Source organism: Drosophila subpulchrella, unplaced genomic scaffold, assembly GCF_014743375.2.
Source record: "Drosophila subpulchrella strain 33 F10 #4 breed RU33 unplaced genomic scaffold, RU_Dsub_v1.1 Primary Assembly Seq354, whole genome shotgun sequence".
NCBI classification, from domain to species: domain Eukaryota; kingdom Metazoa; phylum Arthropoda; class Insecta; order Diptera; family Drosophilidae; genus Drosophila; species Drosophila subpulchrella.
Window position 1 is genome coordinate 8900256 of NW_023665577.1, and position 22069 is coordinate 8922324.

At 41.4% G+C, this 22069-nt stretch overlaps 6 protein-coding genes across 9 annotated transcripts; 4 read left to right on the top strand and 2 right to left on the bottom strand.

The window, feature by feature from the left end:
* The first annotated feature begins 307 nt into the window (after positions 1–307).
* On the top strand, positions 308–2025 carry LOC119560164 (stomatin-4). Of its 2 annotated transcripts, none has more exons than XM_037873523.1 (3): positions 308–525; positions 590–1106; positions 1201–1309. In XM_037873523.1, exons 1-3 carry the CDS (start codon positions 420–422, stop codon positions 1217–1219), a joined length of 642 nt encoding a protein of 213 aa, XP_037729451.1. In that variant the 5' UTR covers positions 308–419; the 3' UTR covers positions 1220–1309. The 2 variants fall into 2 exon arrangements, with proteins under 2 accessions (XP_037729451.1, XP_037729450.1); XM_037873522.1 differs by lacking the exon at positions 1201–1309 and adding an exon at positions 1574–2025 and having other exon boundaries at positions 312–525.
* Positions 2026–5824: 3799 nt separating this feature from the next.
* LOC119560165 (mediator of RNA polymerase II transcription subunit 15) lies at positions 5825–7316 on the top strand. Its single transcript, XM_037873524.1, has 3 exons — positions 5825–6075; positions 6130–6790; positions 7011–7316. Exons 1-3 carry the CDS (start codon positions 6061–6063, stop codon positions 7175–7177), a joined length of 843 nt encoding a protein of 280 aa, XP_037729452.1. The 5' UTR covers positions 5825–6060; the 3' UTR covers positions 7178–7316.
* Positions 7317–7870: 554 nt separating this feature from the next.
* Positions 7871–9374, bottom strand: LOC119560404 (nuclear transcription factor Y subunit beta). The gene is made up of 3 exons (XM_037873837.1): positions 9275–9374; positions 9071–9215; positions 7871–9006 (listed from the first exon to the last, which is right to left on the bottom strand). The coding sequence occupies exons 2-3, from the start codon at positions 9092–9094 to the stop codon at positions 7990–7992; spliced, it is 1041 nt and encodes a 346-aa protein (XP_037729765.1). The 5' UTR covers positions 9095–9215; positions 9275–9374; the 3' UTR covers positions 7871–7989.
* Positions 9375–11579: 2205 nt separating this feature from the next.
* On the top strand, positions 11580–11938 carry LOC119560118. Its single transcript, XM_037873468.1, has 2 exons — positions 11580–11612; positions 11670–11938. Exons 1-2 carry the CDS (start codon positions 11598–11600, stop codon positions 11892–11894), a joined length of 240 nt encoding a protein of 79 aa, XP_037729396.1. The 5' UTR covers positions 11580–11597; the 3' UTR covers positions 11895–11938.
* Positions 11939–11968: 30 nt separating this feature from the next.
* On the top strand, positions 11969–13731 carry LOC119560117 (serine protease snake). 2 transcript variants are annotated; one of them, XM_037873467.1, is made up of 5 exons: positions 11969–12385; positions 12439–12554; positions 12620–12729; positions 12787–12951; positions 13054–13270. In XM_037873467.1, the coding sequence occupies exons 1-5, from the start codon at positions 12028–12030 to the stop codon at positions 13136–13138; spliced, it is 834 nt and encodes a 277-aa protein (XP_037729395.1). In that variant the 5' UTR covers positions 11969–12027; the 3' UTR covers positions 13139–13270. The 2 variants fall into 2 exon arrangements, with proteins under 2 accessions (XP_037729395.1, XP_037729392.1); XM_037873464.1 differs by having other exon boundaries at positions 11975–12385; positions 13010–13731.
* Positions 13732–14751: 1020 nt separating this feature from the next.
* On the bottom strand, positions 14752–21938 carry LOC119559848 (gelsolin). 2 transcript variants are annotated; one of them, XM_037872952.1, is made up of 8 exons: positions 21789–21938; positions 20318–20528; positions 19172–19364; positions 18684–18758; positions 17392–17587; positions 15627–17338; positions 15442–15567; positions 14752–14928 (listed from the first exon to the last, which is right to left on the bottom strand). In XM_037872952.1, exons 2-8 carry the CDS (start codon positions 20356–20358, stop codon positions 14869–14871), a joined length of 2403 nt encoding a protein of 800 aa, XP_037728880.1. In that variant the 5' UTR covers positions 20359–20528; positions 21789–21938; the 3' UTR covers positions 14752–14868. The 2 variants fall into 2 exon arrangements, with proteins under 2 accessions (XP_037728880.1, XP_037728881.1); XM_037872953.1 differs by lacking the exon at positions 21789–21938 and having other exon boundaries at positions 20193–20324.
* Between the last annotated feature and the right edge of the window lie 131 nt (positions 21939–22069).

Consider the following 22069-nt stretch of genomic DNA (forward strand, 5'->3'; position numbering starts at 1 on the left):
CAGAACAACATTATAACTGATCCATCAGTAAGCTGTGATCAAGTTTGTTCTGCTGAACGCTCATGAAACATAACGAAGTTAAAAAAATAAAACATTTGACGCTCCTTTTTTACTGATCAAGAAGCTAGAATTTTTGAATCATGATTAGTAATCATGTGCGTTCAGCAGAACTATCGTAAGAATTCCATCGGTGATCAGGTATCAAGTTGTTCTGCTGAACGGCGTCAATCATTTCCAAGTTTCAAGTCTTTCGACGAAGCAAGCCGATAAGAAAAGCTGTTTTTATCTGACTATTTTCCCAATGTGCCAGTAACCATTTTTGTGTTATTTGTCTAACATGTTGAAAGTGTCAGAAATCATTTACAAGCCGTCGTAGTCGACAACACCGTCATCTTAAATAACCTGAAAAATCTACTGTAATGAATACAAAACCGACGACACCTGATCCGGCGCTGTTGGCTCAGAGCTCCTCTGTAAACGTATTTCACGATGAATCCATATTGCCGCAGCGTAATGTAAAAACAAGTAAGCTTCAGCTTCCCCTATACGAACTCCCAAAGACTACAGATCCTGCTCGACATTGAAATAGGTGAAAGTGTTCCCCCGTCGTGTGCGGAGAAAACCTTGTTTGTGCTTTCGATGATTCTGATAGTGCTTGGGTTGCCGTTTTCAATTTTCTGCTGTCTCAGGGTAATGTCGGAGTATGAGCGAGCTGTGATCCTGCGCCTGGGTCGTCTTCGGCCCAAACCTCCAAGGGGGCCAGGCGTCATCTTTGTCGTTCCCTGCTTAGATGACATATTTGTTGTAGACATACGCACCAGATCATTTGATCTGGATAGACAGGAAATCCTTACACGCGACATGGTGACTATAAGCATTGACGGAGTGGTGTACTATAGCATCAAGAGCCCTTTTGATGCGATGCTGCAAGTATACGACCCGGAGGAGGCTACAGAGAAGCTGGCCATGACCACGCTGCGGAACGTGGCCGGCACCCACAAGCTAATGGATTTGCTTTCGTCCAAGGAGTACCTGTCCAATCAGATCGAAGGTATATTGTACAACTCCACAGAGCCATGGGGAGTACGCGTGGAGCGTGTGGAGATGTAAGTATTTCCTTTTCTTTCCTGAAAGATTCAATAATCATTCTCATTATGTGTGTGTGCGTATCGATTTTCATGGGTCCTAAAAAATCGATAGTCGTATGCAGGGAACGTAATCTTTAAAGGATATACAAACCCCCAAACACGTTTGAAAAATACAGTTATTTTTTGGACAAATATCACAGTAGCTAGCACAGATATAATATAATTGTAAGCATAACAAGTAAGAAAGCAACACTTGAGTCCCTCGACTATCAGATACCCGTTACTTAACTAAAGGGAGCACAAGGAAGTTGGAGATATGCGAGCAGCAAAACGATTTTTTCCGAGATTGGGTTGGCTAATATAATATGTTTCATTTTAGGCCATAAGGCTGTTTGTCAACATAGTTTACAATTATTTAAGTATTACGTCCCCCATATGGTTTTTAGGAACTTAAGCCGACCCACCCTAATGCTTTTATTCGCCAGCAAAGAGATCTTCATGCCGGATCAACTGAAGCGCGCCTTGGCTGTGGAGCAGGAGGCGATGAGGGAGGCGAAGGCCAAGGTGGCCGCCGCCCAGGGAGAGAGAGATGCAGTAAAGGCGCTGAAGGAGGCCGCAGACATTATGGAGACCAACCCCATTGCCTTGCAACTGCGATACCTACAAACCCTGAACTCCATCTGCAACGAAGATACCAGATCCTATGTCTTCCCTTTCCCCGTAGACATTGTGAGGAAAATGATGAAATGATTTGGAGTAATTGTTTTGAAAACGTTTTTTTGGCTGCACTGGGTACTCCCTACATATACTCGGTAAAAATTACAGTTGTAAAATAATATCCAAGACGATACAAAAAGGCCATCCGTTTATACTCAATGAAAGGTAAATTGTTTAAATTGTTTATACTACTGGCGATTAAAAAGAATCATATTGACGATGTCTGCCTGTCTGCCTGTCTGCCTGTCTGTCTGTCTGTCTGTCTGTCTGCCTGTCTGTCTGTCGAGTACCTCGACTACCAGATACCCGTTGCTCAGCTAAAAGGACCAAAAGGAAATTTAGATAAGCAAGCAGCAAAGCGAGATTGAAATACGCCACCTACCCCCGATCTCAATATATGGTTATGTTGGCGGTAGAGAGATTTAAGTGTTATGGGCGTTAGAGTGGACGTGGCAAACTTTTTTTTTGGGTCAGCCGACAGGTATTGTCGAGACTAATACATTTCAGTTAAACATTTTCTAGCATGAAAATTGTGGGCGCCTCAGGCTTAGGCGGTTTGTGGGCGTTAGAGTGGGCGTGGCAAACTTTTTTTGGATCAATCGATAGGTATTAACGAGACTAATACATTTCAGTTAATATTTTTAATGTTGCATGCAAATTGTGGGCAGTTTGTGGGTGTTAGAGTGGGCGTGGCATATTCGCGTAACAAACTTGCGCTGTGTATAAGGCTACGGACAGACAGACGGACAGATCAAGAATATATATACTTTATGGGGTCCGAAACGCTTCCTTTTGCCTGTTACATACTTTCCGACGAATCTAGTATACCCTTTTACTCTACGAGTAACGGGTATAATTAAGAGAAAACTCTACAGTCGATAGCCTCGACTATTAGATATCCGTTACTCAGCTAAAAGAAATGCGAGAGGGATGGAGATAGGCTTCAAGCAAATCTGATTTTTTCACTATCAAACCTAGCCTATAGCGCCGCCTAGGCTATAGAGTCACCTAGCCTATAGCGCCACTTAGCCTACAGCGCCCTAGCGTATTGGTGGCATACTAGTGAAAACAGCTAATTTGCTGCAAATGGTATTTGGTAATATTTTTTCAATGACTGGACCGGTTTTTGGCATATAGATGGGTATTGATAATAAGAACAAAATCTCATTTAAATTTTTGGACAAATTCCATGTTAAATTAGATTTAATTTTATTGTTTACATCTTTGCATTGTTAGGCCGGTAATAGCTTTGCGCCTACAATTTAAATTTCAGTACTGACCAACGTAAGGAGTTTAGGCAGTGTTGTGAAAATTTGTTAAAAAACGTTTTCTTAAAAAATATTTTTGTTTTCTTTTTTGTGATCTCTACCAGGAACAACCATCATCCTTCTTTGAGCATTACTAAAATATTCTTTTTATACCCGTTACTCGTAGAGTAAAAGGGTATACTAGATTCGTCGGAAAGTATGTAACAGGCAGAAGGAAGCTTTTCCGACCCCATAAAGTGTATATATTCTTGATCAGAATCACTAGCCGAGTCGATCTAGCCATGTCCCTCCATCCGTCTGTCCGTCCGTCCGGATGAACGCTGAAATCTCGGAAACTATAAGAGCTAGGCTATTGAGATTTGGCGTGCAGATTTCTGAGCAGGGTGCAACGCCCACTCTGACGCCCACAAACCGACGAAAACTGTGGCTGATAAAGTTTTGATGTTGGAATAAAAATTTTAACTGAAATGTATTGCTTTTATCAATACCTATCGATTGATCAAAAAAAAAGTTTGCCACGCCCACTTTAACGCCCACAAACTCCAAAAAATCGTAGGTATGAACGTGGATATCTCGGAAACTATAAAAGATAGAGAATTGGGATCTCAGATTTAGATTTCTTAGCCTAAAACGCAGCGCAACTTTGTTACGCGAATATGCCCACTCTAACGCCCACAAGCCGCCCAAACCTGTGGCGCCCACAATTTTCATGCTAGATACAAATTGTTAACTGAATTGTATTGGTCTCGTCAATAGCTATCGATTGATACGCCCGCTCTAACGCCGATAACGCTTAAATCTGTCTACCGCCGGTAGGTGGCGCATTTCAATCTCGCTTTGCTGCTTGCATATCTCCATTTCCCTTTGGTCCCTTTAGCTGAGTAACGGGTATCTGATAGTCGAGGTACACTACAATAGCGTTCTTCCTTGTTTAAGCTATATATATAATTTGTTGCTGCTGTTTTCGTCGCTGCTGAATCTTCAATGTTATAAGCGATGCCGCCGTTGTCGATGCTTGTTGTAGCCGATGCTGTCGTTAATTTTCGTAGTCGCTGAGTTTTGATGTTCTGGTAACTTGGTAACTTTAATTTTTAACACAAACTTTTTCGATGTTCTGAGCTACGCATGATTTGAATAACTCACTTTTTTCAATGTTTAACCAAGCCGCTAGGGGCGCTATGGACTAGTTGGTGTTATGGGCTAGGTGGCGTTAGGTAGATCTAGCTATAAGCAATCATATCTCCATCACTCTCCCACTCTCTTTAGCTGAGTAACGAGTATTTGATAGTCGATTGCGTTTTTTCTTGTTTATTCTGCGGCTATATATAGCATTATATAGCAGTCGTCCACACTGATATTCTTGATCAGAATCACTAGCATAGTTGAAGTAGCCATGTCCTACGAGTAACGGGTATAAAAGAAACAAAAATTTAAATAAAAACTTTTTTATCGTATTTCAAGAAAATATTTCTTAATTTTAAATTTTTTTATTAAACATTTAAGAAAAAGTTTTAATGTTTTCTAGAAAAGGCTATCCAAAAATCTTAGAAAATATTTTACTTATAAAAATTGCCAGTCGCTAATGGATAAAAAAAGTTTTATTCTGATTGTACATTATATTCGATGAGTTCGCTGAGTAACGAGAATATGACAGTCGAGGCACTCGATTAGCGCTAATTTTTGTTTTTATCAAATAAGACCATTGGCCTTCCATTATCAAGCAATCTGAGCCAATGTATTAGTTACCTGTCTAAGGCTTTCTATAGTCTTAATTATTTAATTGAATCTTTGAGTGTATATCTCCGTGGTCCAAAGTTGGCGCCATAAGTTTTAAGCATGTTAATTTCCAACACACAAAAAGGCATGGAAGAGAAATTAATGGAATTCGAAATATCAACGGGGAACAGTTGTAAACAAATAACATTTTGTGCTCTATCCAAAGATTAAGCCAACTTGCGTAACTCCGTAGGAAATTATACAGTTAGAGAAACCGGCAGGAGTTTCTGATCCACAATTTGCCCTTTGTTACGCCCCGACAGTTCACACACGAACGGCTAGATTGCATAATCTATAGGCTACAATTGCGATATCGCAGCATTTGCGCACTCGTAACAGATCGGGGATGAAACGCACGCAAAACTTTTATGTTTTGATAAGTCTTCAGTCATATATCAAAACATCAGCATCATTCACATAGCAAGACAACAATGGGTATTGATAAAAGCATCAAGACTTGTCTGCGGCAGAAAATTGCCTTAAAAAAGAGGAGTCTTAAACCTATATCAAAATGTACAATTTTTTCTAACTTTAATTATAATTATGCAACCATGTTTAGTCAAATTAAATCTGCTTTCTCTGCGAATGAGTCAACAGATTTAATAATTGGGTCATCGGAAATTAAAGTTATTTATAAAATTCATAAAGCCATAACTATAAATCCACATGCTGACGCCATTCCTAATGAGACTATCGTGTGATTAATGCACGTTGCGATTTAAAATTTTGCTCCGCACATACTCGTCAAATTTGACTGGTCATCAACAAATAAATATATCGACCATCATGAACACGACAAAGGCCAGCGAAATGGATGGGTCAACAAAATTTTACCGTGAGGTCTCTTAACATTTGTTCATATGTATCTATGTATTCCATATGACTTCCGGCTAGACGACTCTACTAACGTGGACTTCAGTTAAACTCCAAGTTTGTGATGTGACGCAGTGCTTTGCAGAGCGGTTACAGCTCGAAAGCTTTAGGGTTTTCGGTAACTTAAAAACGTAAGCTACTTTATAAAAATCCATCGCTTACTGGTCGGTCTTCTTTCACATTTTCATGCGGTTTGAGTCGCATTTGTGGTTTCAGTTTCATTTAAACTTTTTGTCTCATCATCTCAACTTTTTCGTAAGCGACATCTTCGACTCAGCGGCATATAAGTCTGGGCGTCCATTGATTAGCATTTAGTTGAATTTTGATTGCCAAGGGAAATGCATTTCTTCATTGTAAGCTCTCGGACGTCTGCCCAATCTGAATAGAGTAATGAAGTCTTTTTATAGGTGTCATGTCTCCTAGGCCTTGCAACGGCGATTCCCCAAGGATACAACTACCAGGCCCAGCAAAAGGTGCAGTCGCAGGGGCAAGTAGGTCAACCACATCCACAGTTTGCTAACCTTGCGGAGCATTCGCTTCTGCAGCAGGCGCTGCAGGCTCCAAAGGTGCAGCAGGTCCTATCCGGAGGAGAGGTCACCGCACCTTACTCCACGTTCCCCCATCAAAACCAGGATTCTGCTTACCAACAGCAGCCAACGCAGCTTGTCGGAAATTTAGCATACAATGCGTTGCCCCAGTCATATCAGCCGCAGCAGCAGCAGCAGCAGCATCTCGTCTCCAAGGATATTTATGTACATGTGCCACCCGCAGAAGAGCCGGAGGACCGCTATCCTCAGCCCAACCTTCCGCCGGCACCGGCGCGCAAACATTACCGCATCGTGTTCATCAAGACACCGACGCCAAGCGCCACCAAGACGGCACTGCGCATCAAGCAAGCTCCTGTGGAGGAGAAGACCATCATCTACGTGCTGACCAAGAAGCCCGACCCGCTTGACCTGCAGGCGGCCATCGAGGAAATCGCACCCAAGCAACCCAGCAAGCCAGAGGTGTTCTTCATAAAGTACAAGACCCAGGAGGAAGCTGCGCATGCGCAACGCACAATTCAAGGTAAGCAGCACCCACATCAATCAAATCGAACAACTCACCATTATGCGTGTCTTTTATTGCTCGAATATTTGTGGGCTCCATAGAGCTATCTTTCGAAACCCCAATATGACATAGCTTAGCTGACGGAGCCGGATTTGTCGAACATATTGTTCGATTCCATTGTTTAGGGTTATTCATCAAAATCAGCCGCATCACTAACGATGATTCGATCTTCTTTCAGCTCAATATGACCAGCTTGGAGGCACCTCTCAGGTATCCGACGAGGGTGTCGCACCTGTTACGTCAGTGATTGGCGTTCTGGACCACCAGGGCACCAGTGCAGTTTCTACCGGAAAGATTTCAGGGGCTTTGGGGAACAACTACTTGCCCGCCAATCTGCGTACTTAGGCAGATGAACTGTCGTACTTTTAAGAAGTCAACTTTTGTATATACTTGTGTTTTGTTAAGAAAAGTGGATTATTGGCACACTCCGATGATAATAATATAAAACGTTAGCCATTTTCAAATAAATGAGATTGGAGCAAGAGGAAAACGCGTTTTGATAACAAATATTTTAAAACAACTTTGGCCACATTACACCACACTCATTAGTCCAATGATCGACTAAAACGTTAGCCATTTTCAAATAAATGAGATTGGAGCAAGAGGAAAACGCGTTTTGATAACAAATATTTTAAAACTACTTTGGCCCATATTACCACACTCATTAGTCCAATGATCGATAACAACCAGGAGCAGCGGAGAAACCGGTCGCATAAATTATCATATGGTTTGTCTTACATAACAAAGATTAAGCAACATAAAAACTTGAATATTGGGGCAGCTGCTAACTGATTAGCAGGTCTGTGTAATCTTTTCTATAATCTTAACAAAATAAAAGTAAGAAATTATATACTTTTACATAACAAGTGCAATGCAAAGTAAATAAAAATCAAAATAAATTCAAATGAAAAAAAATAAATTAAGCCAAATCAATATGAATTTCTCCCCATTACATTTTTTGTGATCACAGCATTACATATAACATTTGAATTTTCGAAATATTTTATTTTACGTACGACCACTCTGAAGACTTTTGAGTTTCACTAAATATGTTTCTTTATTTTACTTGACTTTCGCATTTGAAATAAATTAAAATGAGCTACAGTATGGTGAATAAAAGCAAAAATGAAAGCGATAGTATGTGGAGTAGGTAAGACTCATTTGAAAGCCTTAGCTGGCACATACTTCCTGGAAGGAGCCGAGGGTGCAAACGATGCGGTAGACTGTTGCACAAAGGAGCTCTGCAGCTGGATGCCCTGGCTTAAAGCCGGCAACTGAACAATTGTTTGCGCTTGGGGCTGGATAACAGTGGGCACCTGGGACTGCTGGGGCCCAAAGCTCTGCAGGTTGAGGGAACCACTCGAAACGCTGGTGATGGGGGCCACGCCCTCGTCCGAGATATGAGTGGCACCGCCCAGCGCATCGTACTGGGCCTGGATCTCCTGCTGGGCGCGCTGGGCCTCTTCCTGGGTCTTGTACTTGATGAAATAGACCTCAGGCTTGTGCACCTTGGCTTCGGACTGAGTGACCTGCAACTGCTGCTGGATCTCTGTAAGATCAGGCTTCTTGGAGAGCACATAGATGACGGTCTTCTCCTCGTTGCTGGACTGGGCCCGCTTTAGTGCGGCGGCTGTGTACTTTAGGTTTTGGGTCGGCGCCTTGATGAAAACAATGCGGTAGTTCTTGCGGATGGGGACATTCTCCAGCTGTGGCTCGTCTTGCCGAAGCTCCTCAGTGTCCTCGGGAGCGGAGTGGATATAGATGTCCTTCGTCACGATCGCAGGTCGTTGGACGTACTGGGAGTTAAGGATTTGCTGCGGCTGCTGCTGGTAGACGATCTGCTGGGGCTGCGGCTGCTGCTGGTAGGCGATCTGCTGAGGCTGCTGCTGCCCCACAGTACTGATCAGGTTTTGCTGGGGCAGTGAACTAATGGCAGGCTGCTGTGGCAGGCCGATTGGTAATGGAGCAGGAACAGAAGCAGGAGCGATGGTCTGCACAGCTTGAATGGGTGCTTGCTGGCCATGGACATTGATCTGAGTTGATACGGGGGCACCTGCATATATTCCACTTGCCGACACGGGTGTCTGCGGACGAAGGTTGCCGATGGGAAGGACAGGCACCTGGGGCTGGTACTTGTATCCCTGAGGCACTGCTGCTGTGAGGGCCACCAGGCACTGTAAGGATAATATCATGCGTTACAACTGCGTGCGAGTTTTTTGCTTATATCCAATTTCTTACCATTAGAACGACAAGCTGCTGCATTTTGACTTTGAACTGCCTGAGCTGCAAAGGTTGACTGATACGCTGTCTGCCCAATATCTATGTTTTTATATCTGACCAACTTGATTTCGTTTTTCTCAAAGAAAGAAAATATTTTTAGGCGCTACCATAAATGGTTGAATTTATTATTATTTTCTTGGCAACATTGAATATGTAACATACCAGATTAGGCAGTTGCCAAATCACAGTCCATATGCGAAGATGCATTGATTCGAATGGTCCGCATATTATCTAACTCGGCGACCAGCATATTTAAATAATCTTCATACGCCATTGTCAACGTTGAACGCTGCATTTAATGAAATATTAATAGGTAAAGCTTCGGTTCGAATGACAAAGCTTGGCCAATAGAAAGAAAGTAATTTGTATGCATAGAAATCCAAACACTCTTGTCCGAACTTGAATGAAACGATCTGCATTTATTATCATCCAGGGGTGGACTTAGGTAAACTTTTGGGAGCGGGATAACTTTTCGAGAGGAGGGAGTCTCTCGTAGATTAAAAAGGTATACTGAAGATCTAAAATCTACATCCTTAGTCCCAACTTTCTAGGTTTTATAGTTTGGCTAGATCGGCTCGCCTAGTGATCCTGATCAAGAATATATATAGAATTTATAAGAATTCGCAGAATTGGTTCGTGAGATATTTTTGACTAAAAAGGTGGAGAAAAAATTAAGAAACCTATTTAATTTATTTGTGTATCAGCATTGTCAGAGGAAAGATTTGTGGAAAACCAAGTCAGATAAATATATACACGTATTAGTTGGATCTTTAGCAACAGTTTTTGGTACATTGTGTTTTACTTTATTGCGTCTTATGAATGTGGCGCCATCATATTTCCATCAGTACCTCGCAGGGTATAGTGACGTACATTTTGAAGGGTAAGCTCAGAACTGATGTAGACATTTTTTTAAGTGTACTGTTAGATTTGTATTACATTATTGTACATTTTGCTAATAATAAAAAGGCTTTTAATGCTAGGAAGCATTCGGTGTAGTAACTTCTAGAAGTTACTAATTAATGGCTTCCGCGATAGAAAATGCTTGCACGGTATTAGTTAATACACCACATAAATTTTACAAATACCCAATCGAATGTATATATTTTTTTTGGGTCAATCGATAGGTATTGACGAGACTGACAGACGTTATTAAATGTTTTCTTATGGTTTTTTGATTTTTTTATTTTGTTTCTATGTTTTATTTTATATAATTATATATTTGCTGATTCTATGGTCCTTAGTTTTTGGGTTTCGTTTTGTTATTTCGTATTTTATTTGTTTTATATTCTTTCCCACGTCTTAAAATAATTAAAAAAAACATATGTACCTCCAATTTTGTTCAAAATATTTTTGGTGCTTGCATATCTCCATCTCCACTTGGTCCCTTCAGATGAGTAACGGGTATCTGATAGTCGAGGCACTCGACTATGGCGTTTTCTCTTGTTTACTTTTGTTTCGACAAAATGCTTATGCCGACTAGTGAATGTATGTGATTAATTTAAACTTAGGATTTCTTTAATTAGAAATACTTACATCATTAACAATTTATAAATTCAAAGCATCGACAGCTACTGCAAAGGAGTGCCTGCAAAGAAGTGAAATTACTATTAACATATATAAAAAATTCTTATTTTCAGTCTCCTTCATTGCGTTGGGCAATCCTGCAAACAATTGTAATACCCTTAGCAACGGCTTAAAAACCATTCGTATTCATAAAATACGGATAGGTACGAGGTAAAAGCTGTCCTACAGCAATTTCTCGAAAAAGAGCTATTTTTGGCTAAGCGTCAGCAGTGGCTTACCGTCTTAGACAAATAAAAAGAAAACAGGTTTACTATATAACTTAATGTACAGTGATCGCTCCATGCATTAAACTTATCACATTTCCTTTGTAAATTTAATATAATCAAAAGTGGATTTTTAAATAACTTGAACGACAAGTAAGCTCTTTTAAACTTGTTAATAAATAAGTGATTTAAGTTCCGTATAGGAAATTATCACAATGTCGACTGCAGCGTAAAAAACACGTTTATAGTTAATACTTATTAACACTATAAATTAAATATTTTTACACTGCGACGAGCTTTTTTTTATAAGAAGGGTATCCAAAAATTGCTGTTAGTCCTCAGTTTTACTTGTGCTTTGTTATTTATAACTTTATTATTAGTTATTTATAAATATCAACACCTCAGTTCAATAAAAGATTTTTTAGATTAGCCAATAAAAAATCACCGATGTTTGACTTTAACTCGGTCAATATATGCTCATGTTTAATTCTTGTTGAATGTTATTCAAATATTTTTTAATATTTAATGTTTAGTTTTAAAGATTGGACATTAGATAACCATAATAAAAGAAACACAAAACATTGAAATACAAACGTGTTTACCTTTTCTTTGGGTGTACGAGTAGATGATTGTGTGTTATGTATAAAAAACCCGTGTGCTTCAGGCGCGATATTCATTCTTTTGACGTTTGCGATAGAATGAACACAATCAGCGTAAGTTTGTTTTACTTAAAGGAAGAAAAGTTTTTAATTTCCGTACTGTGCTTTCAGGTGTTAATGTTGTTCGTTCTGCTGGCAATAGGAGTAGCAGCTCAGGCTCCTTTGCCAGGCAACGATCCTACCGTATCCATTCTGTCCTACAAAAATGACCAGGACTTGGAGAAAATTCAGCGGCAGATCATAGCGCAATACGAAAGGTTCGGAGGAACCACCTATGTGCACAAACCGCTGACGGCCAGAACTATTAACCCAGCCAGCCTAGGGACTAACATTTAATGCTCCCCGAAAATAAATCGTTAATTTTTGAGATTTGTAAACCTCAGCTGATAAAGCTTGCTACTTGGGGTTTACCGAACGAGAAAAGCTTTAGTCTGCTCCCGACACTCGGCGCGTTCGAAGAGCCTTCGAGATGGATCGTACTGTGTGTCAGTGCTTGATATCAATTTTGGCTCTCTGCTGCTTGACCTCCACTCACTGCCAGGGCCCACCACCCCTTCCACCGCCGCCAGGCCGAGCTTCCCCTCTCGCAAGAGCAGCGATTCCCATTCCTGATGACCGCGACATAATCTTCCCGGATGCTGGGTCAGGCCAGCCAAGGGAAAAGATGTGGTTTCGCATAGCCGACTTTCAGTTTGACCATGTGGCGATCTTGCCCCTGCCAAAGCCCAGGCAGCGCACCCCGCCTCCAAGGCCAGGCCAGCCCTTTCCACCGCCCCCAGGGGGCTTTAAAAATAATGTAAACAAGCGACGCCGCATCTGTGAGCAGAGTAAGTTATTCGACCTGTGCCTCTGTGAGTCATTGCCTGAGTTTGTCCCCAAGAATACTCCGAGTACGTAGAGCGCATCTTTCCCAACGACACTGCGGTGGCCGCTGATGCCAATGACGCAGAGTTCGATGGTCGAGTACTAGCCAGGCCCGGTGAATACCCCCATATGGTACGGATAATGGTACGTGCCACTGTTGACGGCCTAACCCAAACCCGTCGAATCTGTTTTCGCAGGCAGCCGTAGGCTTCGAGGCCGACACAGGTCGAGTCGAGTACAAATGTGGCGGCAGCCTGATAAGCGAGAACTTCGTGCTTACCGCCGCCCATTGTACTTATATATATAGGTGAGCATTCTAGTTAAGCCCCTGACCCCAAATCCTGTGACTGCGCTTTTTTATTAGGACGGCCCCCAAGTGGGTGCGCGTTGGAGACCTTAACCTAGTCGTCGAGGAGCGTTCAATGGAGGCCCAACTGGTTCGGATAAAGAATATATTCACGCACCCCAATTACAATAAGGAGATGTACTACGATGACATAGCACTGCTGAAGCTTGAAAGGGATCTAGAGTGAGTGCCCCTCAAAATAGTCTTATTGGCCGCTTAAATTTTAACGCGTTTCTCATAGACTAACGGAATATGTCAGACCAATACGTTTGTGGGTCTTTCCAGAGCTACCTACGTCGATTGCCTTTGCAATGGGATATGGGGCCACGAGCTTCGCCAAGGCCATGACGAACCAACTGACCAATCTTAACCTGACCATAGTACCAAACGCTGAGTGCAATAACGAGCTACCATCACTGGCGGAGACACCCGACGGAGTTCTGGAAAGCCAAATCTGTGCCCAGGACTATATCCTTAACAGAGACACCTGTCAGGGAGATTCGGGGGGGCCGCTGCAACTGAATCTGCCGGGACGCCGTCGACGGCACAGAATACACTATCACCTAATAGGCGTTACCTCTTACGGTGTGTTTTGCCGCAGTAGTTATCCATCAGTGTACACCCGAGTTTCTTCCTACCTAGACTGGATTGAACTTACTGTGTGGACTTGACATGTCAGTGCGTGTTACACAGTAATACCTAATCCAACATCCAACTGAACTATTGAAATTTTGGTCCGATGTAAAACACCTAGTTCCAAAAAACCCTGTTTACCATTTGATAATATTTGACGATAGACAAACCAAAAAGGAAGCTAGAATGTTTAACTGGCTCCTCCGCTAAGTATCTTGAATAAACTTTTCCAGATAAGTCCTCCCATCTTAAAATGAAATGGTCTAAGCCATCACCATGTAGATATGGGAATTCTTTCTAGCCCCCGCAACATACAATGTAAAACAAAGAATAAAACAAGGGAGAACGCTATAGTCGAGTACCTCGACTATCACATACCGGGTACTCAGCTTAAGGGACCAACGGGAAATGGAGATATGCAAGCTGCAAAGCGAGATTTAAATGCGCCACCTACAGATAGACGGCGATTGTGGGCGTTAGAGTGGGCGTGGCACTCTGCTGAAACAAACTTGCGCTGCGCAGGAATCTCAGAAATCTGCATGTCTAATCCCAGTATTGCAGCTCTTATAGTTTCCGAGATCTCAGCGTTCATACGGACAGACGGTCATGGCTAGATCGACTCGGCTAGTGATCCTGATCAAGAATATATATACTTTATGTTGTCGGAAACGCTTCCTTCTGCCTGTTACATACTTTCCGACGAATCTAGTATACCCTTTTACTCTACGAGTAAAGGGTATAAAAATTCGCGGAAGTAACTCCTGTCGGAAAAAATGTGCCACTTCGGCAAAAGTTTATTTTATTAAGCTGTTTAGCATCACCTCAAATTTCCAGGATCCTACAACAAACGTTTTGGGACAGGCTGACAAACAAATCATTTTGAAAAGTCCCCCAAAGTCTTGTTTTGCATATAACTTTTGAGCATCGGATTTCAACAAATGAGGTGTCATTCGACGCGTATTTTTAATAGGAATACCTCTAGCCTAGTAAACTGGGCGAGATATGGCCAAACAGATCAAATTTTCTTAATTTTACTGTTACACTTTCACAGCTTTTTCTCCCAAACCAATTACTATTTTAAAGTCTTGATATACGGCCAATTTTGTCATGGCGATACCTTTTGATTGGTGTATCACTCGTAATGATCGGACCATCCCTTCAGATATTCATTTCATCGCTTCGTCACTACGTGGACTGCCGTCTACAGTGATAGTTATTTGAGTATGGGAGACAACCGCTGTCGTACAATGTTAAACTGTTAGACTGCGTTTAAAGCTGACAACCGTTGCGATAAACTGTAATTCAATTATAAATAGTTCAGTATTATAATAAAATAAATAAAGAAAGTAATTGTAGCTTCATTTTAAAGATGTTTAATTTATCATAAAATTACAAAAGACATACGATTTAAAAAGGCAAAAACAAAAAAATTTTTGGTTCACTTTGGCGAGACTTTAACCTGTGGCGCTAAACTTCGTTGTTGGCATCCATAACATGGCGCTTTACATCTTCATAGGTAAGCAGGTTCTGCAAATTGTCATAAAAATATTGTTAAAATACCTCTAAATTGTACATATGAAAGTTAAATGTTTTAGTAAACACTTACTGGCGATAGTTTTTAGTAGGTTTGATTACGTAATTATGGGACGGTTTCTCGAGTTTCAGTTCTAACTCGTCTAACCAACTGGGGATATTTGGTTGCAAGAGATTTCTGTAACACTTCTAAGAGTGATGTTAAAGACAATTTGAGCTGTTAAGCGAAATCACGGGGCTTGCTTTGATTATGTTTATGCTCGGAATTAGAAAATTTCGTTTTAGTAAGTTTTGTGAAATCAGCTGTCATTTTATCGAGCCAAAAATTACTTTACAGAGAGTCTGAGTCCCAGTCTCTCATTGACGCTCGAGAAAGCCAAATTTTCTTAGCCATGACTTCAGTCATTAGAAAAATTTTAGTCGGCACTCGAAAAACCCTCACTTAAACTATGATCAATTTTAAATAACTTTTATATTTGTTGAGTGGTCCATCTTTGTATGACCTACCTTCCAGTAAAGGTCGTCCCAGGCCGGGAACATGCGCTTAAAACCATTCGGTTCCTTGCCTTGAGGGACGCGGATGATGCTCACCGTGTTGATGGAGCGAGCAGTGGGCTCCAATCGAATATAATGCTGTGGATTAAGAACGATTTTTTTAGCGATTTTATATTGTAAGATATATTGTAAATAACCTTAGCCATGTCTAGAATCCTTTCATTTTCATCGACAGACGCGCCAGACCCAACCCACAGGTAAATTTCGTCGCCAGCGTCCAGCAGCATGACGTCATCAGAGTCCAAATCCTCCTGCTCGTACCTTGCCACTTCCTCAACCCTCAGAAGTCCACCAGAGCTCACACGGCAGTGAAACAGGCGAGACTCCAGCAGTGGTGCTCCGAGATCTCCCAGGCTGCGATCGTACTGGCCCTCGCCGTTTAACTCATCCCAGAACTCCTCTGGCTCCGCACCCTCCTCCACCTGTTCAATCTCGACGTCGTCCCAGTAGGTCGAGAAGCGATCTAGGGCTGCTTTCTTCTCGAATGCAGATGCGCCCAAGCCGTACCATACGTAGATCTTGTGGCTTTTTCCGGAAAGAAGGGCGAACGCGTCACCCGATGCCAACGATGAACTGTCGGCAGGTACCTCGCTAGCATGGATATCGGTTTCGACGGTGCCGCGTATGCGGAACAGTTGTGCCGTTACCGGCAGAGCAGTGTAAGATGTCAGCAACTTTCCCTTAAAGATCTTGTAGAAGTGGCGCGGCTCGTGGTCCTGGTTTGCCAGCACAAGAAGACCTTTCTTGGACTCAGCCCGAGCGAGACCCTCCTCGAAGGCACGCTTCCTAGCGGCAGCGGGAGCGTTAACTCCCTGCCACACATAAGTGACAAGTCCTTTGTCTCCGTTGTTAGCCTCGTAGTTGTATGTGAGAACGTATGAACCAAATCCAAGAAGCGAAAGGTTTTCATCAAAGGAGATGGTGTTGGCCTGAACCTCATCGGAACCAGACTTAGCAACGTACTGGGTAATGGTTTCAATGCTGTTTTGTCCGTGATCAGGCATAAAGCCGATGGCACGACCACCGCTCTTTTTTAGTTGAGTCATTACAGCGTCGATTTCGTCCAAATCAAGCGATTCATCAGAACCGATATCTAAGGCCGACCGAATGAGACGAGTATGAGCCATTCCGACATCACGCCAAGTGGCAAAGTATTGCTTAAATGGAGCGGACTCGGCGCCCTCTACAATGCGGTGGATTTGGGTCCAGGCCGGATACTTCTTGCTGCTTAGGAAATCCTGCGCCTTGCTCATAGCGTTCGTCTTCTCCGTCTGCGTGGCACCCTTTCCGACCCACACGAAGATTCCAGAGCCAGTGTCCAGGATAAAGCATTCATGAGTGTCCAGCATAGCCTGAGTGAGTGGTTTTTGACCAATTGTTTCCACTTTTAGTTTGCCACTGGCATCGCTAATCTTGTAGAGGGATACCGCTGCAGCGTCTGTCCTTTCGAACGCACCGTCCTCTTCTGCGGTTGACTCCTCGGGCACCTGATCAGCAGAGCCCGATCCTAGCACGTCGAAGAACTGTTGCTTGTCGGAATCAGTGCTGAAGTCGTCGATGATCTGCACACGGGCTCGACCATTGTGATCCTGGTCCCGGATTTGGTTCGCAGCGCTGATAGCCTTCAGCTTCTCCACGCGCTTGGCAAGGGAACCCACGTAGACATATATATCGCTGCCGGCATCCAAAATAAAGCAATCGCCCTTGTTCATCGACGACACGGATAGGTTCACCTGTCGGACGCGCACGTTGCGCTTGCCCTTGACCTGAAAGAGGCGCTTTTCTCCCTGGCTATTGGTCTGCACGTGTTTGAAGCCAGTTCCGACGCCGCCCTGCTCGTAGCGAATGCCTGCAACAATGTCCTGTTTTATAGGATGTGAATGGCAATATGGCAAGTCTTACCGTTCTTGAAGTACCCGAGAAACAGCTGTGACTCGTGGTCCTGCACTTCGCGATGTTGGACTGGACCGCCGTTCAGCAAGTCATCCAACTGGACGGTGAGAATAGCTGCAGCTCCGGCCTCGTCGGTAGATGTTTCTGATCCCAGCCAAAAGTGCACATCCCATGACAGTTTTTTGTCTTTCTTGTTTTCAATTGTCTAAATAAGGATAACCAATTTTAAAATTTATATTCTTAATTTGTTAGGTAAGAATCTTGAACAATGTAGTCAAAGTTTAAATTAGTTTATATTAACAACGGTTAAGAGAAACAGAGTTAAATTTTACACGTTTTTAGATATACTAGACTAGAAGTTTTTAAAAATATTTATAGCCGTTACTCGTGGAGGACAAGAACGGAAGCTCACTTCGCCAAGCCAAAGTTTTAATACCCCTGAAGACTTTACCGAAATTACTAAAAAAAATGAAGCGGATGCTCAAAGTAGATAAAAAAACCCAATTAGCTTAGTTTTGAAATTTTTTTCTAAATATTCCAATGGGAGCTATAGCATATAGACGTCCGATAGGGGCGCTCCTTACCATATGCATACAAAAAAGAGAGAACGGTTTAGTAGATGCCATCGATTATCAAATACTCAATACTCAGCTAAAAAGAGTACCAGAGGGATGGAGATATGCTTGCTTGTCGCTAGCGCCACCTAGCCAATAATTCCAACTAGCCTATAGCGCCCCTAGTGGCTTGGTGGCGTATTAGTGAAAACAGCTGATTTTCTGCATGAGGTGTGCTATCTCGATCAAATTTGCGAAGTATTGACTTTTACTTGAATAGAATTTGCAAAGAATTGACTGTTACTTGGCTATACAATTTTTAATGTCCGTCTGTCCGTATGAACGCTGAGATCTCGGAAACTATTAAAGCTACAATACTGGGACTAGGCATGCAGATTCCTGAGATTCATGCGCAGCGCATTTGAATAACAAACTTGCGTTTAATCAGAAGCTCAGGAATCTAAATACGAAATCTAAACTCTTATAGTTTCTGAGATAACAGAGTTCTCACGACCCGACTTGGCTAGAGGTCCAGAACAAGAATATAGGGTCGGAAGGGCTTCCTTTTACCCGTTACCCACTTTCCCCAAATATAATATACTTTTTTACTTCAAGATTAACTGGTATAAAAAGTGTAGAGCAACTTTTTTTAACCTTTTAAAACAAATAAATAATTTAAAATAATTAAGGTATGGTAAGGGCCTTGGGGAAATTTTTATTTTAGGTGGACGAGCTTAATATACTTACGTTTAGAACTATAAACGAATCTCCAGTGTAGAATTTGCCAAAGTTATTTTTTGGATAGGCAACCGGCTCAAAATTCTGGAAAGTCAAACAAATAAAGGTAGAGCATATTTAAAAGTTGATTTCCAAACATTTTGCTTACAATTTTAATTGCGAATCCCGTGATATATTTGTTATAAACAAAAGCATGCCAATTCGAACATAACACATTTTCGAGTTAATTAACAAAAGAGAAACAAACATTTCTTCCATGTATACACTTTGCGTATAGAACGGAAAGAAGTAATACATTAAAGAACACATGGCAGCCACACTGAGTGAATTCAGTGAATAGAAGGGAACATCTGCTTTCCTTTTTTTTTCCCAGCCTTCTGGGCGCCACTGCATGAGCGGGCTGTGAACTCTTCCCAAGCGTTGTTAGCACGCGCCAGCTATTTATACTCTGCTTCGAACTAGGGCAGAGTGAAATTCGACTCCGAAATATGACTCACCTCGATGCGCCAGATCTCAAGGCCAGGAGTGCGGCCGGCGTTGGCGAATGCCGGGTTCATGACGCGTCTGCCGGGCTGCTTGCTGTTCTGGGCGCTAGGCTGTATCTGTCCTGTTTGCACGGGGAAGGCAGGACGGGCGTTGAGCGTTCCGGCCGAGCAGAGACTGGACGAGAGGGCTGCCAACAGAAGTAGGCTGAAAAAGGCAGATATTAAGAGCAAAGAATATTTGTTTATATATGGATTTTTCGGACGGCCCTATTTATTAAAATATTGGGTACTATTATACTATTATATTTTTGAAAAGATCACAAGCCTAGTCAATCGAGCCGTGTCCTTCCTTCTGTCTGTTTCAATACCGTTTGCGAGCTCAGTTTAAACGCCAGCGATCTTTCACAGTCGTCCTAAACAGCCCCCAATCGGACGTCTATATTTTATAGCTCCCATAGAAACGATCAGATATAACTTGCAAAAATTTAAGACTTTTCGGGCAGTGTAAGAGCTATTGACATCAATCTTCCCAAATCTTATTTCTTATGCCTACCACGTTTATGCACTACATTTCCCATAGGAATATTCAAAATTAAGATGTTTGTGGCCCAATCGGGGTATTCTTCTCCCCTCATGGGCATCAGCCTCCTTTAAAAAAAAAAAATTTTAGGCGTCCTAAAATACAAAAAAAAAACACTGCAAGCAAAAGTAACAAGATTAACTTTTATACAAACAGATGTACATGCCTATAGCTTTATATTGTTTTTCCATAACTATTTTATTCTACAATTTAAAAGGAAATGGACAAGCCTAATAGTCTTACAGGTTTAGCAAGCAAATCCTTTAGAAACTGATATTTGCTCTCTATAAGTTTAAAAACTCAAATTTCCCCCTAAGCGAACAAAAGTCTGTTTAAATGTGATTCATGCCCATTAAAGGTCATAAAATAATAGACACACCAAAGTGGTCGCATTCGTTGCAGGCGAACCTGAAAATGTTATGACTCATTCTATAGCACTTTTTACGCACTTACTCAAGTTCAAATGAAATATTTTGGAAAGTTCGTTGTATTATGATTACACTTGTTAAATCTGGGGAATCTTTGTATATTTATCTCAACCGCAGCTTTCTGGATACCGAACTGTTCGCTTGCATTACCTAGAGACGACTGCCATGCTGGCGGCGCCTGGAGCTGCCATTTCAAGTTCCGCCTCCGAGAGTTGTGAGATCCCCGGGAGCTTTGTTTATTGTTGCGATAAGTAAACAAGTTGCTTATAGCGTATACGTATATATATTTTATCGCCGCGTTTGTTTCCAGCTCAAACAGAGACAATTGTCTTAGCTGATTCCAGCTCTGAGAGTGTGTATACTGGAATTAAGAGAACGTTTAAATTAGCAAAGAGCTAAGGAATCAAGATTTTGTATATATGATATGGCTGAGAGATGTTCATGCTTTGATATATGTGTATGTACGTATATATGTGTAATAGCCCGCAAGAGCGGGTATTTGATTTTCTTCAACCCCTATAAACAAATATTTAAAAAGATGAAGATACTGTTATTAACACTAATTCAATCGGGTTTGCCTAGCCTAGCCAAGGGATTTATAAACTTACATTTATTATTGAAAATGAATTAAAATTCCGCATTTCGAATCAAAACATTGGGACATACAAAAATGTACATACATGTGTTTGATCAGACTATAAGATTGATGAAAAACCAGCACGCATGCTTTCGCATTGTGTCATTCAAATACATATGTACGTACATACTTAGTTTTGCGGCATGGCTCAGCTGGGTTGGTATAAAATTGCTTATGTCAAGCGGCCAGCCCATTTAGCCCTTCCTTACAAGTGGGTCGAGACCAAAATAAAAGAATAAACGCTGCTTTAACTACAGTCTATGAGACAATATGAAGGTCATTTTTGGTGCCGAGCAAAAGTGTTCGATATGTACCTTTGATAGGGTTTTTAGAAAACATAATTTACACTTTCGCGGACTTAGAAATGTCTACATGCTAAATTTGCAAATAAAACAATGTGTAAAATTTGCTCAAATTCAGACTCGAGTACATAAAAATCTACGACGTACAATGTACGTGCATATATGTACATATGAACATGTTTTGATATTTTGGGACTCATTTTGTTTGAGTTTACATATTTTCTGCAGGCCGTACGCATACTTTGAACATGTTTTGAATATTAATTGTCTAAAAATATATTTTGCCAAGTAGATATCAGCTAGCCCAATAATCACAACTCATAATCAGCTGAAAGTCTGTCGGCATGGAGGCCTTCATCACTTGTAAATTTGAACTTTAACACTTAAAATTATTTTTTTCCATTAGAATCATTGGTTTTGCCCTCATGTCCTGTCATATTTTCTACAACAATTGATAAGACAAATCAACATTCAATTTAACGAAATGAGGTCAGCAAAATGATAACATTGAAGATTGTTGTTTATTAATGATTGCATTCTGCTTTATGTAATCAGCTCTCATTCATACTGAATTTGACTTGTTTGTAGTCCTCACTTTTACATTTTCTTAAAATTTCTTGAAATATTAGTTTTTCTTCACTTATTAATGATAAAACTCGAATTCTGTAGGACAAACACTTACTTGTATGTCTATATGATCTGCGCGATTCAAGACGATCCCGGAGCGATAGACAAATAAGCTGCGATCTGACGAAAAAAGCTGTGCACCAGACACTAAACGAAAGTCAAAGCTCGTCTTTGTATTTATAACATTTTGCTCAAGCCCGAGTTGCTTTTACGGCTTGACACGATCTCTCTCTCTTAATTTTTTGTGATGATTGATAAGCAAAGCTATGTGCGATAAGTAACTTAACTCAAAACAAAGTGAAAACAAATCTGAAAAATTCCCCGACGTTTAAATAA

Excerpts from the sequence above, each read along its gene's own strand:
- LOC119560165 (XM_037873524.1), top strand. Across the intron at positions 6,791-7,010 it reads TGCGCAACGCACAATTCAAG|CTCAATATGACCAGCTTGGA; the intron begins GTAAGCAGCACC and ends ATCTTCTTTCAG.
- LOC119559848 (XM_037872952.1), bottom strand. The coding sequence starts at position 20,358 with ATGGCAGCTCCAGGCGCCGCCAGCATGGCAGTCGTCTCTAG. Across the intron at positions 18,759-19,171 it reads TTGAGATCTGGCGCATCGAG|AATTTTGAGCCGGTTGCCTA; the intron begins GTGAGTCATATT and ends TTGACTTTCCAG. Across the intron at positions 14,929-15,441 it reads GGGACGACCTTTACTGGAAG|AACCTGCTTACCTATGAAGA; the intron begins GTAGGTCATACA and ends GACAATTTGCAG.
- LOC119560117 (XM_037873464.1), top strand. The coding sequence starts at position 12,028 with ATGGATCGTACTGTGTGTCAGTGCTTGATATCAATTTTGGCTCTCTGC. Across the intron at positions 12,386-12,438 it reads ACGCCGCATCTGTGAGCAGA|AATACTCCGAGTACGTAGAG; the intron begins GTAAGTTATTCG and ends TTTGTCCCCAAG. Across the intron at positions 12,952-13,009 it reads AAGCTTGAAAGGGATCTAGA|ACTAACGGAATATGTCAGAC; the intron begins GTGAGTGCCCCT and ends CGTTTCTCATAG.
- LOC119560404 (XM_037873837.1), bottom strand. The coding sequence starts at position 9,094 with ATGCAGCAGCTTGTCGTTCTAATG. Across the intron at positions 9,007-9,070 it reads AGCAGCTTGTCGTTCTAATG|TGCCTGGTGGCCCTCACAGC; the intron begins GTAAGAAATTGG and ends TTATCCTTACAG.
- LOC119560164 (XM_037873522.1), top strand. The coding sequence starts at position 420 with ATGAATACAAAACCGACGACACCTGATCCGGCGCTGTTGGCTCAGAGC. Across the intron at positions 526-589 it reads GCAGCGTAATGTAAAAACAA|GTGAAAGTGTTCCCCCGTCG; the intron begins GTAAGCTTCAGC and ends ACATTGAAATAG. Across the intron at positions 1,107-1,573 it reads CGCGTGGAGCGTGTGGAGAT|CAAAGAGATCTTCATGCCGG; the intron begins GTAAGTATTTCC and ends TTTATTCGCCAG.